Raw genomic sequence first — 17114 nt, forward strand, 5'->3', positions numbered from 1 at the left:
CACCTGGTTTTAGATCACAATAATTTATTAGTATGGTGTAGGGCCTCCTTTTGCGGCCAATACAGCGTCAATTCGTCTTGGGAATGACATATACAAGTCCTGCACAGTGGTCAGAGGGATTTTAAGCCATTCTTCTTGCAGGATAGTGGCCAGGATAGTGGCCATCACCTGCACTGTTGTATTGCTCTTGCATCTTATACTGCTCTATATTTACTCTCACTCACTTAAAACTGTGCACATATATTTATATTATATTGTAGATATGTTTATACTGTTTAATTTGTACTGTATTGCACCGACTACGCCAAAACAAATTCCTTGTATGTCCAAAAACGTACTTGGCAATAAAGCTTTTCTGATTCTGATTCTGATTCTGATTCAGGTCACTACGTGATACTGGTGGAGGAAAACGTTTCCTGACTCGCTCCTCCAAAACACCCCAAAGTGGCTCAAAAATATTTAGATCTGGTGACTGTGCAGGCCATGGGAGATGTTCAACTTCACTTTCATGTTCATCAAACCAATCTTTCACCAGTCTTGCTGTGTGTATTGGTGCATTGTCATCCTGATACACGGCACCGCCTTCAGGATACACATGGTCCTCAAGAATGGTCCGGGAGTCCTTGGCAGTGACACGCCCATCTAGCACAAGTATCGGGCCAAGGGAATGCCATGATATGGCAGCCCAAACCATCACTGATCCACCCCCATGCTTCACTCTGGGCATGCAACAGTCTGGGTGGTACGCTTCTTTGGGGCTTCTCCACACCGTAACGCTCCCGGATGTGGGGAAAACAGTAAAGGTGGACTCATCAGAGAACAATACATGTTTCACATTGTCCACAGCCCAAGATTTGCGATCCTTGTACCATTAAAACCGATGTTTGACATTGGCATGAGTGACCAAAGGTTTGGCTATAGCAGCCCGGCCGTGTATATTGACCCTGTGGAGCTCCAGACGGACAGTTCTGGTGGAAACAGGAGAGTTGAGGTGCACATTTAATTCTGCCGTGATTTGGGCAGCCGTAGTTTTATGTTTTTTGGATACAATCCGGGTTAGCACCCGAACATCCCTTTCAGACAGCTTCCTCTTGCGTCCACAGTTAATCCTGTTGGATGTGGTTCGTCCTTCTTGGTGGTATGCTGACATTACCCTGGATACCGTTGCTCTTGATACATCACAAAGACTTGCTGTCTTGGTCACAGATGCACCAGCAAGACGTGCACCAACAATTTGTCCTCTTTTGAACTCTGGTATGTCACCCATAATGTTGTGTGCATTTCAATATTTTGAGCAAAACTGTGCTCTTACCCTGCTAATTGAACGTTCACACTCTGCTCTTACTGGTGCAATGTGCAATCAATGAAGACTGGCTACCATGCTGGTCCAATTCAGCCATAAAACCTCCCACACTAAAATGACAGATGTTTCAGTTTCATTGTCCAACCCCTGTACTCTCTTCCTTAAAAATAACATATAAAAATAAATACAGACCTTCAAAGCAGCATTCATGGAATCCTCCAGATTCAATCTGATGACGGTGAATGCACGATTTTAGGAAAGTTGGGATGCTGTTGTTGAATATTGCGTTCATGATATCAGCCACATTTAACCCAGATTTTACCCACTTTTCTTTTTCACTTCCATCATGAGAAGGGATCCACAACTCTCCCTGACATTAAGCTTCTCTGTTACTAAAATCTATATCAGTTGGGAGCATACAGGATAATGAAAGACTATCTGACTGGTTTGATATATTATCGGCACTCAGAGCATGAATGCAAAGCACTATAGATTTGTTACAGAATACTGCGTCAAAGTAGTTTATTTTCATTATCCAGAATACCATCGTCTGGATAACACATCTTTGCCGTTTGGACTGCAGATTGAGATGGTGTTGTTTATGAACATCTGATATATATCGAATCTTCTGCTTCTTCTAAAATACCTGGTCTCTCATAAACCAAACATGGTGACCTATAAAATATCGCAATTATTTTAACAACTACATCCCACCCTGTAAAAGTTAATAAGCATTCAAAGAGCAGTCAAACCAAGTGGTTATTTGTTAGTGAGTAAATAAAATAGTGAGTAAATAAAAACTAAATAAGTAACCAACATAATCTATCTACTCATTGTCTACACCCTCTAATCTGTGCAGATTCAGGGGCTGACATTAAATGACATGCGGGGTACACCATGCACAGGTCACCAGTCTCTCACAGGACAGGGTTACACAGAGACATACAGGACAAACCACCACACAGCCACACACTCACTTCTAAACAAAATTTAGACAAACCAATTAACGTGTCATTTTTGGACTGTGGGAAGAAGCCAGGGTACCTGGAAAGAACCCACACATGCATAGGGGGAACATGCAAACTCCATGCATTAAGACCCCAGATCAGAATTTGAACCCAGGACCTTCATGCTCCAAAGCAGCAGTGCAAACAACTGCTAGACCTTGCACCATCACTTTCCATCTCAGTTATAGAATTTGTAATTCTAGGCAGTGATATTGTTGAGAATAGGTGACTTTGACACCACAAATACAACTCAGCGAAATAAAATAAAAGGACTTTCTTCTTGGTCATTTGATCAGTTACGTGTGTGCTCACTTTGTGTAGAGCTGGAAAAACCTGATGTGTTCATTCAAGGAAAAAAAAAACTACCTCCACACTACAGCCACAATGTTTAGAAGCAAGGCCAGACATTTGGAGGCAACTTCAAGTTTCTGTTTCTGATTGCTTTTTTTTAAAACTAGTAGGACTTGGATTTTTGAATGTACTTATTGCATGATTAGACTTTGCTTTCATTCATATGCACCATTTTCCCCAGTTTGCTTTCAGGTATATCTTGATGTCATCAGACCATTTATAAATACGTGCTAGGAAAAAAAAATGAAGGCTTAGTTTTAGGGTTGAGAAAAATGTCACAACTTCCAAACAAAATGAAAAAAACAAATTACTGTTTGCATATTTATACTACTTCTTTATTGTCTAAAATCATAATTTCTTTCTCTGAAGTTGGGTAAGCTAAAACCAGCCAAACCATCATGATATACTGTAAGTAAAAGGATGTTTATTTGATGCTGCATGCTACCTCAGACCTGCCAACATGGAAAGAGTACTTTTAGCAGAGTAATGCATCTAATGATGCATTGATGATGTTTTTGCAGGTCTGCTCACTTTGTCTTTCTACAAGGCTGGTTGCCTTCTGCTCAGATCTCAGGTGAGCAGAGGCCTGGAATCACTCATCCTGACAGCCACATCTGGCGCTACTTTCTCTGTCCTGTTGCCCTTCGACTCTGCTCCTGCACACTGAAACTGCTTTGGTTAAACCACAGAGGGAAGAAGTTACGGTAATAGCGGTTATGATAATAACATTATTGTTGGTTATTAATGAGATGGAGAACAGACAGTTTACTCAGGAGAAATACGCTTGTGAACGATGCTTTGAGCAACAAGGCTGTTGTTGCTGCATACATTTTTTCAGGCTTTGTCCTGCTGATATCTGATTAATGCCAGGTGCATCAAGTATCAGACAAGCTGGCCTCTTATTTTAAACTATGGGTCATTCAAAACTAGTGCTCCGCAAGAAATAAAATCATAAAACCAATGCTAGAAAAAAAGCTATTTAAAAATCCGATTTGTTGAAAATTCAGTTGTGTTCTCTTTAACTGTCATTTGGTTGTCTTTTAATGCAGGAATATTGAAGAGCCTTGCAGATTTCAGCAGCTTGAAGTATATTTACCCAAGCTTTTTTCTTTTTTTTCATTTGTGTTTGAAAGTTTTTTGAAGAAGCTATAATTTAGCAGGCTCAGGTGGTCCCAACCCTTGAGTTTGGGACAGATTTTAGCAGGAACCATCAAGAGGCCTTCATCTGGTTCCTATTCAGCCTGGGAAGTGTGGGTCACAGTTCAGGGCAATATTTAGGCTAATGGAATGATCCCAAACAGATACAATTTCAAAACAAAAGCCTAAGGTGTCTGCAAGAACTTTGCAATCACACCTTCAAATATAAACAGACTTTTGAGACTCTTACACATGCCAACATCTGTGGTAGCCCCTCAACCTTTCCTGCACAGGGAGAAGATTACATTCTAATGGAGACAACAGACATTAACATGAGTGAGCACTCAGCTGCAGCACATAACAGTCTAGAGCTTGATGCTCTGTGGGGCACAACACCACAGGAGTCCATGATGGGAAAATCAGCCTATGTGGATTTTCACTGTCACAGAGGAAGGAACTTCATTGTTGTGTGCAGATGAACTTGCACTTACCAACCCAACGCTCATTCTTTGGTAAAACTCTATCTATCTATCTATCTATCTATCTATCTATCTATCTATCTATCTATCTATCTATCTATCTATCTATCTATCTATCTATCTATCTATCTATCTATCTATCTATCTATCTATCTATCTATCTATCTATCTATCTATCTATCTATCTATCTATCTATCTATCTATCTATCTATCTATCCAGTGCTATTGAAAGTATTTACCGCTCTAATCTTTTTTATTTTTGGTCACACTTAAATGATTTTTAGATACATAGTTAGAAGGTGTTGTGATTATGAATATGAATATATTATTTAATATTTAATATTAATACTTTAATATTTTATTTTTATTAAATAATATTTTGGTCTGTTAAGGGTTGTCCTGTGAATACCAGCCCAGTAAGGCGGTGGTATTAGGACAACATCGAGAAGGGTGAGCCAAGCTCTGACATTATTGAACTGCAAAACTCTGCACACACATGGAATGAATTCACACAATTTCTTAAAAATACAAGAATTTATTAACAAAAATAAGTCAACTCAAATTAAAACATATTTCAATCAACAAACTCTTCACCATGCTAAAACAATCAAACTAAACTACCAAGTGGAATGAAAGAATAAGGAAGACTAATGAGTTATGTACAATATAAACAAGTTGATCAAACATGGCTGAAAGCCATGACCGAAAGAGTGAAGCAACATTACCATGCAATGTTATTTATGTTTGAGAACCAAGGATTATCTTGAAGAATCTGGAATTGAAGTTAAGTTAGTCTTGGAACTACCTTAGGCAATAATTAGCATACCTTTAGACAACCATTCACAATGCAAGATCAGATAAAATGTTATTTTAACAAAATAATATTTTAAAGAATGATTTGCTGAATAAAACCAACCTTCTGGATGACCAGTTCTCAACGGTGTCTCATTAGCTGCCTTTATTCATTAAAATAATATTTAAGGAAATATTATTTTGAATAAGAACCAAATCTTTCGGGAGAAATTAAGCTTAATGGTGTTTACTTAGTTTTCAAGTTTAGTAAAATAATATTTAGGGAAATATTATTTTCTGGATTGAAAACTAACAGCCTTTTTGGGTAAATGATCGTTAGCAGGCAAGCACGTGTTCTTAGCTGTTAGCGGTTGGAGCTAACAAAAGAAACTTGTAGCTTATCATCAGAATCAAACACATACCTTTAAAATACCACTAATAAAAGGGTTAAAATGCATAAGCGTGGACGGCGTGTTATGACCGATCTTCAAACAAAGTTTGTCTTAACTTTAAAAAAAAACACAAACAGAGAACACACAAACTGAGCACATGTGCTGAGAAGGTAATCTGCTAGCACTAAGATGGCTGAGTTTTCAACACAAACAAAACCAAACCTCATAAAACGAAAAATGTTTAGATTGTTTCACTCTAAACTACTCTCTCTGCCCAAAACACAACCTCTTACGTAAACTGTGCTGAGGAAAAGTTGTCCGGGGCGACGAAGTTGAAGAAAGCATCCACAGTGAAGAAAAAGGGTTAACTTGCTAACTTCCGTAGCTGTTCTTCTCCAACCTGACTCTTATTTCTACATATTAAACATTTAAATTCAATTGAAGACTTTATTGTCATTGTGTACAAAAATAAAATAAAATAAAATAAAATGACTTACATGACTGATTTTCACTATTGTATAAAATCACATTTAATTGCATTGCTCCACTGAAAGCATGTTTTACTGCAAAGTCATAAAGTGACAAATTGACAATCAAGCAATTCATCAACCCCTCCAGCGACTGTTGCTTTCTCTAGTCAAGCACCTTTACCCAGGGCTTGACTCACTGGAGAGGCTGCTGAATGGCAGCGGCAACTGTTACAACAACTTGTATATAAGGAAACATGATGTAGGGCAGGCTGGGGTTTACAAACATGGACAAAATTGTCAACCTATAATACTCCAGTGTACACATTCAAATGAATCAGCCACTATAAGTGAGCTTAAAGGATTTGTATTTTTAGATATAAAAGAATTTCTAAAATTAGATAAAATAAGGAAAGCAATTTATTATAATATTTGCCATCAAGACATTCTCAATGAGTTTATTCAGTGGATGTTATTTGTCCATATGTCTTCTATCCATCCATTTTCTGTACCCGCTTATCCTTGCAGGGTTGCGGGGAAGCTGGGGCCTATTTCCAACAGTTATTGGAAGAGAGGTAGGGTACACCCTGGTCAGATCAAGTGTCTATCACAGGGCAATACAGAGATGCACAGGAATAACAGCAACTAAAAGAAGAAGTCAGAAATCAGTTCATTTTTATTTGTATATCATTTTTTTAAATTAAGGCTATTGTTCAGCAAAAAAGCACTTCACAGAGAGACAATACTTAAACAGTGGGCAAATGCTGTAAAACTTTCCAGAATAAAAAATTTTAAAAATAAGTTAGTAAAATTGAAACACCAGAAAGTATGTTAAAGATGAAAACTACTACATTAATGAGAGCATTAAAAATTACTAATAAAATAGGTACCAAAAACAAGGTAAAAATAAGCCAGATCAAAAAACTAAATAATATCAGGTTTAAAACCACTAGAGAAGACAGTGATAGCAAAAGCTGGAAATGTTATTATACTAGAACATAAATGGATAAGTCCCCCTTTTTTAGCCAAAAAGAAAATAATTCAGTTTTTCCTTTTTACAACCTCTGACAGATTTAGTTTAAAAACTCTGTATATGAGGGTCAATACCGGTTATTTTCAAAAACACACAGAGAACGTAGAACAAAACTTTGTTCAGGCTCATAAAATCTTTGAATTATCCTGAATGGCTCTTGGCATAAATGCATTTTTGTTCACAGCCTTTTTATATGTATGTCGCTTAGTGTAAGTTATGTAGGACTTTATGTATACTATTTACCTAAACTGTAGATATAAAATGAGATAACTATGCAGTATTCTTTTTTTTTTTTTTGTGCAGAGAGCACCACAAATATGACTGCAGAACTATAGGCAAGCATAAAGAATGATCAAGAACCAAAAAATCCATGAGCTCCACATTGTTTTTATTATGGTCATATGATTCCAAATGAATCAAAAGAATCAAAGTTACAACTGCTTTGTGGGTTTCTCCCAGCCAGGTCTTTAGACAAACTGTACAACTTTGCCGACTGCGCTGGTCTGCACCTGATCCTGGGGCTCAACGGGCTGCAAAGAAACCCAGACAACTCCTGGAACACATCCTCCACACTGAGCCTCCTTAAGTATGGTGCTGGAAAGAAGTACAACATCTCCTGGGAGCTGGGCAATGGTCAGTATAGCAGCATACCACATGCTGCCTTGTCAGTAGTCATTTAACAGATTGTCCTCTGTAGTAAAAAGTAAGTCTTTTGTTTTTCTTTAGCTCATGTACTGAAGAGTTGCTGACTTTGATGTATGGTTTATAAGTATCTCTGCCTCTTCTTGGTGGCACATTCCTATTAAAAGCATAAAGCAAGGGACATTTTGTTTTTTTTTCTGTCTTCTTCTAACTCATTACTTTGTACATTTCATTTACAATTACAGTTGGGAGAACAAGTATTTGATACACTGCCATTTTGCAGGTTTTCCCAATTGCAAAGCATGTAAAAGTCTTTCATTTTAATCATAGGTACTCTTTAACTGTGAGTGACGAAATCTAAAACAAAAATCCAGAAAAGCACATTGTGTGATTTTTAAGTAACTAATTAGCATTTTATTGCATGACATAAGTATTTGATACATCTGAAAAACTAAACTTAATATTTGGGACAAAAACCTTTGTTTGCAATTACAGATATCAGACATTTCCTGTAGTTCTTAAAGAGGTTTGTACACACTGCAGCAGGGATTTTGGACCACTCCTCCATACAGATCTTCTCCAGATCCTTCAGGTTTCAGGGCTGTCGCTGGGCAATACGGACTTTCAGCTCGCTCCAAAGATTTTCGATTGGGTTCAGGTCTGGAGTCTGGCTAGGCCACTCCAGGACCTTGAAAGGCTTCTTACGGAGCTACTCCTTAGTTACCCTGGCTGTGTGGTTTGGGTCGTTGTCATGCTGGAAGACCCAGCCATGACCGATCTTCACTTCCCTTACTGAGGGAATGAGGTTGTTGGCCAGGATCTCCTGATACATGGTCATATCCATCCTCCCCTCAATACGATGCAGTTCTGGCCTCTTTGCAGGAATGCATCCCCAAAGAATAATGTTTCCACCTCCATCCTTCACGATAGGGACGGTGCTCTTGGGGTAGTACTCATCCTTCTTCCTCCAACACAGCCAGTGGAGTTTAGACCAAAAAGCTCTGCTTTTGTCTCATCAGACCACATGACCCTTTTTCATTCCTCCTTTGGATCATCCAGATGGTCATTGGCAAACTTCAGACGGGCCTGGGCATGAGCTGGCTTGAGCAGGGGGACCTTGCGTGTGCTGCAGGATTTTAATTCATGGCGGTGTAGTATTTTACTAATGGTCTTTGAGACTGTGGTCCCAGCTCTCTTCAGGTCATTGACTAGGTCCTGCCGTGTAGTTATGGGCTGATCCCTCACCTTCCTCATGATCATTGATGCCCCACGAAGTGAGATCTTGCGTGGAGCCCAGTTGTTGCCTTGTCACCAAGCTGTTTGGCTATATTCCTGTAGCCCATCCCAGTCTTGTGCAGGTCTACTATTTTATCCCAGATGTCTTTCCACAGCTCTCTGGTCTTGGCCATTGTGGAGAGGTTGGAGTTTGTTTGATTGAGTGTGTGGACAGGTGTCTTTTATAGAGATAATACATTCAAACAGGTGCAGTCAATACAGGTAATGAGCGGAGAACAGGAGAGCTTCTTAAAGAAGAGGAAACAGGCCTGTGAGAGCCAGGATTCTTACTGGTTGTTAGGTGATTAAATACGTATGTCATACAGTAAAATGCAAATTAGTTACCTAGAAATCACACAATGTGATTTTCTGGATTTTTGTTTCAGATTCCGTCACTCACAGTTGAGGAATAGCTATGATAGAAATTAAATACTTTCATGCTTTGCAAGTAGGAAATCCTGCAAAAGCGACAATGTATCAAATACCTGTTTGTCCCACTGTATTTGTGCAAAGCAGTTCTCCACTATAGTGGAGAGTGTGGTATCTTGCAAAAGCTTTTGCTTGACAATTTTAAATTTTTACATTACAACCACAAACTTCAGTATATTATGAGATTCTATGTGATATAGTGACAGAAACAACCAAATGTTGTAGACTCATTAAACATGAAGGTGTTTTGATCAGATGAAAGTAGTGCTGAAAAATATTAGAAAATCTTGTGATGATTATAATACCGGTAAATGTTGCAATGACAAAATCAGCTGCCATACAGGTCCTTCTCAAAATATTAGCATATTGTGATAAAGTTCATTATTTTCCATAATGTAATGATGAAAATTTAACATTCATATATTTTAGATTCATTGCACACTAACTGAAATATTTCAGGTCTTTTATTGTCTTAATACGGATGATTTTGGCATACAGCTCATGAAAACCCAAAATTCCTATCTCACAAAATTAGCATATTTCATCCGACCAATAAAAGAAAAGTGTTTTTAATACAAAAAACGTCAACCTTCAAATAATCATGTACCGTTATGCACTCAATACTTGGTCGGGAATCCTTTTGCAGAAATGACTGCTTCAATGCGGCGTGGCATGGAGGCAATCAGCCTGTGGCACTGCTGAGGTCTTATGGAGGCCCAGGATGCTTCGATAGCGGCCTTTAGCTCATCCAGAGTGTTGGGTCTTGAGTCTCTCAACGTTCTCTTCACAATATCCCACAGATTCTCTATGGGGTTCAGGTCAGGAGAGTTGGCAGGCCAATTGAGCACAGTGATACCATGGTCAGTAAACCATTTACCAGTGGTTTTGGCACTGTGAGCAGGTGCCAGGTCGTGCTGAAAAATGAAATCTTCATCTCCATAAACATTTTCAGCAGATGGAAGCATGAAGTGCTCCAAAATCTCCTGATAGCTAGCTGCATTGACCCTGCCCTTGATAAAACACAGTGGACCAACACCAGCAGCTGACACGGCACCCCAGACCATCACTGACTGTGGGTACTTGGCACTGGACGTCTGGCATTTTGGCATTTCCTTCTCCCCAGTCTTCCTCCAGACTCTGGCACCTTGATTTCCGAATGACATGCAGAATTTGCTTTCATTCGAAAAAAGTACTTTGGACCACTGAGCAACAGTCCAGTGCTGCTTCTCTGTAGCCCAGGTCAGGCGCTTCTGCCGCTGTTTCTGGTTCAAAAGTGGCTTGACCTGGGGAATGCGGCACCTGTAGCCCATTTCCTGCACACGCCTGTGCACGGTGGCTCTGGATGTTTCTACTCCAGACTCAGTCCACTGCTTCCGCAGGTCCCCCAAGGTCTGGAATCGGCCCTTCTCCACAATCTTCCTCAGGGTCCGGTCACCTCTTCTCGTTGTGCAGCGTTTTCTGCCACACTTTTTCCTTCCCACAGACTTCCCACTGAGGTGCCTTGATACAGCACTCTGGGAACAGCCTATTCGTTCAGAAATTTCTTTCTGTGTCTTACCCTCTTGCTTGAGGGTGTCAATAGTGGCCTTCTGGACAGCAGTCAGGTCGGCAGTCTTACCCATGATTGGGGTTTTGAGTGATGAACTAGGCTGGGAGTTTTAAAGGCCTCAGGAATCTTTTGCAGGTGTTTAGAGTTAACTCGTTGATTCAGATGATTAGGTTCATAGCTCGTTTAGAGACCCTTTTAATGATATGCTAATTTTGTGAGATAGGAATTTTGGGTTTTCATGAGCTGTATGCCAAAATCATCCGTATTAAGACAATAAAAGACCTGAAATATTTCAGTTAGTGTGCAATGAATCTAAAATATATGAATGTTAAATTTTCATCATGACATTATGGAAAATAATGAACTTTATCACAATATGCTAATATTTTGAGAAGGACCTGTATATGCCAATTTTCTTCTTTCCTTTGTTTCTCATCTGTGCTTACATCACTCTGTAACCTTTAGCATTTTAAGCAATTTTTTTTTTTTTTGGTGAGGACATCTGCTGTGTTAAAACTGGCTAAATATTACATTAGCATGTAAAATGCATGTTCATAACAGCTGGAATATGCTAGCGTAACAGTCCTTTGCGATTTGAGTATTGCACACAATAAATGGGGATGATGATATGGGTTGTGCAGCCCTAGATAAAACTATACAACATTTTCTGGTTCTTATTTACGACGAGGCCCATGTAACACTGCACATTATCCTGAAATCACCATCGCCGCCATGAAACATAGGGGTGGCAGTGCTGTCGTGATCAGTTTCTTTAGCAGGGATAGCTAAGGTGGTCAGAGTTGATGGGAAGATGGATGGAGCTAAATGCAGGGAAATGCTGCAAGAAAATCTGTTAGAGGCTGCAAGAGACTTAAAGCTGGCGAGGTGGTTTTGATTCCAGCAGAACAACAAGCCCAAACACACAACATAAGCTACAATGAAATTATGTAGATCAAAGCATATGCAGGTGTTAGATGGCTCAAAGTCCAAATGTAAATTCAATTCGGAGTCTGTGGCGGAACTTGAAAATTGTTGTGCTCACCCTTCCATCTTACGGAGCTTGAGCTATTTGCCAAAGAACAATGGGCAAAAATGTCTCTGAATGTGTAAGCAAATAAAAACATATCTAAAGAACTGCAGCTGTGACTAAAGGGAAAGATGGTTCTACAAAGGACATAACACATATGCATAGCACATTTTTCAGATTTCTATTTGCAAGAAAAGTTTAAAAGCATGTAAAACTTTCATTCATCTTCACATTTCTGCACTGCCTTGTGATGGTCTATCAGTAAATCCCTGATTGTGGATTTAAAGTGAGGAAATGTGGACAAGGTTTAAGGGGAGGCAACATTTTTTGCAAAGTACTGAGGTTGCAGATTACGTGGCTGTTTAAAGAGGTTGTTGGTAGAAGATCTCTCTTTTTGCTTATCAGCTATTTGTTCTCAAGTGTAGTCATCAAATAGGCAGTTACAGGTCCTTCTCAAAATATTAGCATATTGTGATAAAGTTCATTATTTTCCATAATGTCATGATGAAAAATTAACATTCATATATTTTAGATTCATTGCACACTAACTGAAATATTTCAGGTCTTTTATTGTCTTAATACGGATGATTTTGGCATACAGCTCATGAAAACCCAAAATTCCTATCTCACAAAATTAGCATATCATTAAAAGGGTCTCTAAACGAGCTATGAACCTAATCATCTGAATCAACGAGTTAACTCTAAACACCTGCAAAAGATTCTTGAGGCCTTTAAAACTCCCAGCCTGGTTCATCACTCAAAACCCCAATCATGGGTAAGACTGCCGACCTGACTGCTGCCACTATTGACACCCTCAAGCAAGAGGGTAAGACACAGAAAGAAATTTCTGAACGAATAGGCTGTTCCCAGAGTGCTGTATCAAGGCACCTCAGTGGGAAGTCTGTGGGAAGGAAAAAGTGTGGCAGAAAACGCTGCACAACGAGAAGAGGTGACCGGACCCTGAGGAAGATTGTGGAGAAGGGCCGATTCCAGACCTTGGGGGACCTGCGGAAGCAGTGGACTGAGTCTGGAGTAGAAACATCCAGAGCCACCGTGCACAGGCGTGTGCAGGAAATGGGCTACAGGTGCCGCATTCCCCAGACCTGGGCTACAGAGAAGCAGCACTGGACTGTTGCTCAGTGGTCCAAAGTACTTTTTTCGAATGAAAGCAAATTCTGCATGTCATTCGGAAATCAAGGTGCCAGAGTCTGGAGGAAGACTGGGGAGAAGGAAATGCCAAAATGCCAGACGTCCAGTGCCAAGTACCCACAGTCAGTGATGGTCTGGGGTGCCGTGTCAGCTGCTGGTGTTGGTCCACTGTGTTTTATCAAGGGCAGGGTCAATGCAGCTAGCTATCAGGAGATTTTGGAGCACTTCATGCTTCCATCTGCTGAAAATGTTTATGGAGATGAAGATTTCATTTTTCAGCACGACCTGGCACCTGCTCACAGTGCCAAAACCACTGGTAAATGGTTTACTGACCATGGTATCACTGTGCTCAATTGGCCTGCCAACTCTCCTGACCTGAACCCCATAGAGAATCTGTGGGATATTGTGAAGAGAACGTTGAGAGACTCAAGACCCAACACTCTGGATGAGCTAAAGGCCGCTATCGAAGCATCCTGGGCCTCCATAAGACCTCAGCAGTGCCACAGGCTGATTGCCTCCATGCCACGCCGCATTGAAGCAGTCATTTCTGCAAAAGGATTCCCGACCAAGTATTGAGTGCATAACGGTACATGATTATTTGAAGGTTGACGTTTTTTGTATTAAAAACACTTTTCTTTTATTGGTCGGATGAAATATGCTAATTTTGTGAGATAGGAATTTTGGGTTTTCATGAGCTGTATGCCAAAATCATCCGTATTAAGACAATAAAAGACCTGAAATATTTCAGTTAGTGTGCAATGAATCTAAAATATATGAATGTTAAATTTTCATCATGACATTATGGAAAATAATGAACTTTATCACAATATGCTAATATTTTGAGAAGGACCTGTACATTTAAGATCCCTCAGTTGCTTCTGCCTCTTCCGAACTGACTCCATGGAGTTAGGATCAGGCATCTATAGGAGACATTCCATCATTGAGTTAAAAATAGTTTCAGGATTTCTTAACTCGTGCTGTGTTTGGAGTTTCTGTCAGGAAGAGAAATGAATGAAGGTCAGATGCCTGTTGGTAGAGATAGAAATCTTACATTTAAATTTGGCCTTTTAAACCTCACTTGCTATGAAAAAAGGAGTGTCTTGTATTTTTGCTGGATTTTACAATAAACCAATATTAAAGTGTTACTCTCAACAGAGTGATATAACTCATGAGAGTTAAACTTGATATATTTTTTTACTGTTTCATATTGGAGAGCTTTAAAATTTAAAAAACACTCATTGCATACTATGACAAAGGTTAAAAGGCACTTCTGATGCATCATTTAAACACGAAAAGATTACCTTCACTACAGTAATCTATGTTTTACTTTGTAGCAGTTTAACTGTAAACATTCTGGTTCATTAAAGAATGAAATAAGTTTTTCACTCCTGCACAACTCATATTTTTCTGATAGAAACTTCTATTTTAGCCTAAGCATGAAAGTATCATGCAAAATCCATTCATCTGAATATTTTTGAAAATTTTAGTGAGGACTTGAACCGTAGCAAAAGCTATAATTTTAAGTAAATCATCCAAGCAGTGGAGACACCGAGACACATTTATAGGGGTTGAATGAAAGGTAAAGAATAATCTTCTAAGCGATTAAACAGCAGTAGGTCTGCAAAAGCTTAGCGTTCCTCCTTTTTGGTCAAACCGTTTCCTTCAGTCTTTGTTTTAATGAATGTGCAAGGCCACCATGTGTGCTTGGACTATTCCCTTGACACTGAATCCATCGGTCTACATTACTGCGAATTGCCCAATTACCTCTCCCCAACCCCTCTTTTTGTTACTGGAAGTTGAATACTCTAAGATAGCAAGGTCTATATTCCCTGCCCCCTCCCTACTGTTTCTTGTACAAGCACTGGCTCATTGTGCTGCATCTCCTCTTACCAGAGCCTAATGCCTATCGAAGCATGGTGGGTCGTGCGGTCAACAGCACCCAGTTGGCTCAGGACTATGCCAAGTTGCGGACCCTCCTGCAGTCTGTACGCTACTACAACCGAGCTCACCTTTATGGACCAAACGCCGGACGACCCCGGAAGAATGCAGTCCTCCTGCTGGATGGGTGAGTATAATAAGTAACAGTAACCGGCCCAGATTCCTCTCCATGTTAGGCTGGGGATTAACGAGGAAGCGTAGTGGAAAGTATCTCGCAGCAGTTTAAGACTTTATGGACCTTTGCTCATTTTAATGCACATACACACACACACACACTCACCCCCCCCCCCCTCCCCCCCCCACACACACACACACACCTTGTAAACCTTAGTGTTTATGAATTTCCACTCTTTGGGTTTCAGGGTCTTAGCTCCACTTATACCATGTCAACCTAAACAAAGTGTCATTTGACTGATAACGTGACTGCACAATATCCCACCTGCTGGTCTCAGCCAGAAGCCCCACCAGCTTTAGCTTCACACCAATTGCTTATTTAACAGCACCGTCCTAACTGAAGCCAGCTAGAAAATGTAAATTCACTGGTTGGCGGTCTTACTAGGTAGAAAACATATGGTTTTGTATTTTCTGTTTTCTTGAAAAGTAAATATCTCAATGTAAATGTACTTGAGTCAAGATTTTGCAGCAATTAACTTTATTTTCGTGGTAAATCTGCTTTCACTCATCTTTTTAGCAAAAATAAACAAACTAAGAAATACCCAAAACACTCATTTCATTTAATCCATATCGAAACAGTTAACAACAAATGGTCATCTCAAGGCTATTTAAAATGTTATATTCAACATGTTGCATCATTTAAGAAATTTTATGATAATCTTACACATTTTCTCTAGAATACTGGTTCTCTAAAGAGGAGGTCAATCAAATACGTGCAGTTTTACTAAAGAGGTAGAAAACCTCCTATCAGTAATCTATGGATTCCTGTTTCCTTGAGGTGTGAATATGATATGACAGTCTCAGCCACTGTTCAAAATGGAAAAGGCGAGAGAACATAAAGTGACCCATTTCTGCATTGCATTTCATATGTCACAAAGTTGTTATAAGAAAATGGCCATTGACTTAAGTCTCGCCAAATTTACAGGGAAAGGAATAATTAAACGTTTAATAAAACTGGAGCGGTGACAAAAAAGGACCAGTACTTATTACAGTATACCACCAAGCAAGTGAGACGTTTGATTAACATTGGTGGTTAGAAAGGTAGGAAAACATTATTCACAATGCTCACAGTTTACATAGCTTTACATTTATTTGAATTCATATCGCTGCATCTCCATGTAAAAACACTCCACTTTGCCTCTTTCTTGACAGTATTTACTTAATTATAGGTAGTCACATTAACTATAACAGAATGTAGGCAATGGAAACCATTACTAGTATGTCAAAACTGATTTTAACAAAGCATGTTGAACTCTTTGAGGCCATCAGATGACAGTACCATCCAAACGTTAGACCTCTGTAAATATTTATCTGCTAAATTAAAAACAGAATTCAGAAAAACTAATGCATTAGTGCCAGTGTACAACAAGCAGGCTGCGACTCAAGTATGAGGGTTTTCTTTTTCAAAAATCTGTCAGTTATGTACATTCCAAATAAGTTTTTTTTTTTTTTTTTTTTTATAAAGAGATTTCATTTACTTTCTTACCTACAGTGGTGAGAAAAAGTGTTCCCCCCTTCCTGATTTCTTGTTGTTTTGCATGTTTGTCACACCTAAATGTTTCAGGTCAGTAAACACATAATGTGGTTTTAAATGAAGGTTTTTATTAGGGAGAAAAGTAAACTGTGGTTTATCACACCTGATACCTGCTGGTTCACACGGCAGGATTTTTGACCCAATCTTCCCCTTCCGACACTCCCCAATTATCGTGATGGCTCTTAAGATAATCTTATGAGATATTCCTGGTGTGTGTGGTGTGTTAAGAGTGATCTAGTCTGCTCAGAAGGACATCTGAACCTCAAATCGGGGATTTTCAACATGTTGGATTGTCTTGGCCTGATATCTTACCACGTGGTCAAGCACGCAGCCTATTGAATGTGACGTAAAGCCAATCAAAAAGCAAGGTGACAGAAACATAGAAGGAAATTACACTGAACTCACGTTTGAATCTTCGTGAGTCAAATCTGTTTG

At 39.4% G+C, this 17114-nt stretch overlaps 1 protein-coding gene across 1 annotated transcript in view; it reads left to right on the forward strand.

Annotated features, from left to right (window-relative positions):
* The window catches only part of hpse2 (heparanase 2), an 88874-nt gene that overhangs the window by 38780 nt on the left and 32980 nt on the right, over window positions 1-17114 (forward strand). The window contains exons 4-5 of the mRNA XM_047350998.1: window positions 7422-7595; window positions 14927-15098. Of these exons, the coding sequence (XP_047206954.1) occupies window positions 7422-7595; window positions 14927-15098 (346 nt within the window). The remainder of the gene's footprint in view (window positions 1-7421; window positions 7596-14926; window positions 15099-17114) is intronic.

This window comes from Girardinichthys multiradiatus, chromosome 22, assembly GCF_021462225.1.
Source record: "Girardinichthys multiradiatus isolate DD_20200921_A chromosome 22, DD_fGirMul_XY1, whole genome shotgun sequence".
Classification (NCBI taxonomy): domain Eukaryota; kingdom Metazoa; phylum Chordata; class Actinopteri; order Cyprinodontiformes; family Goodeidae; genus Girardinichthys; species Girardinichthys multiradiatus.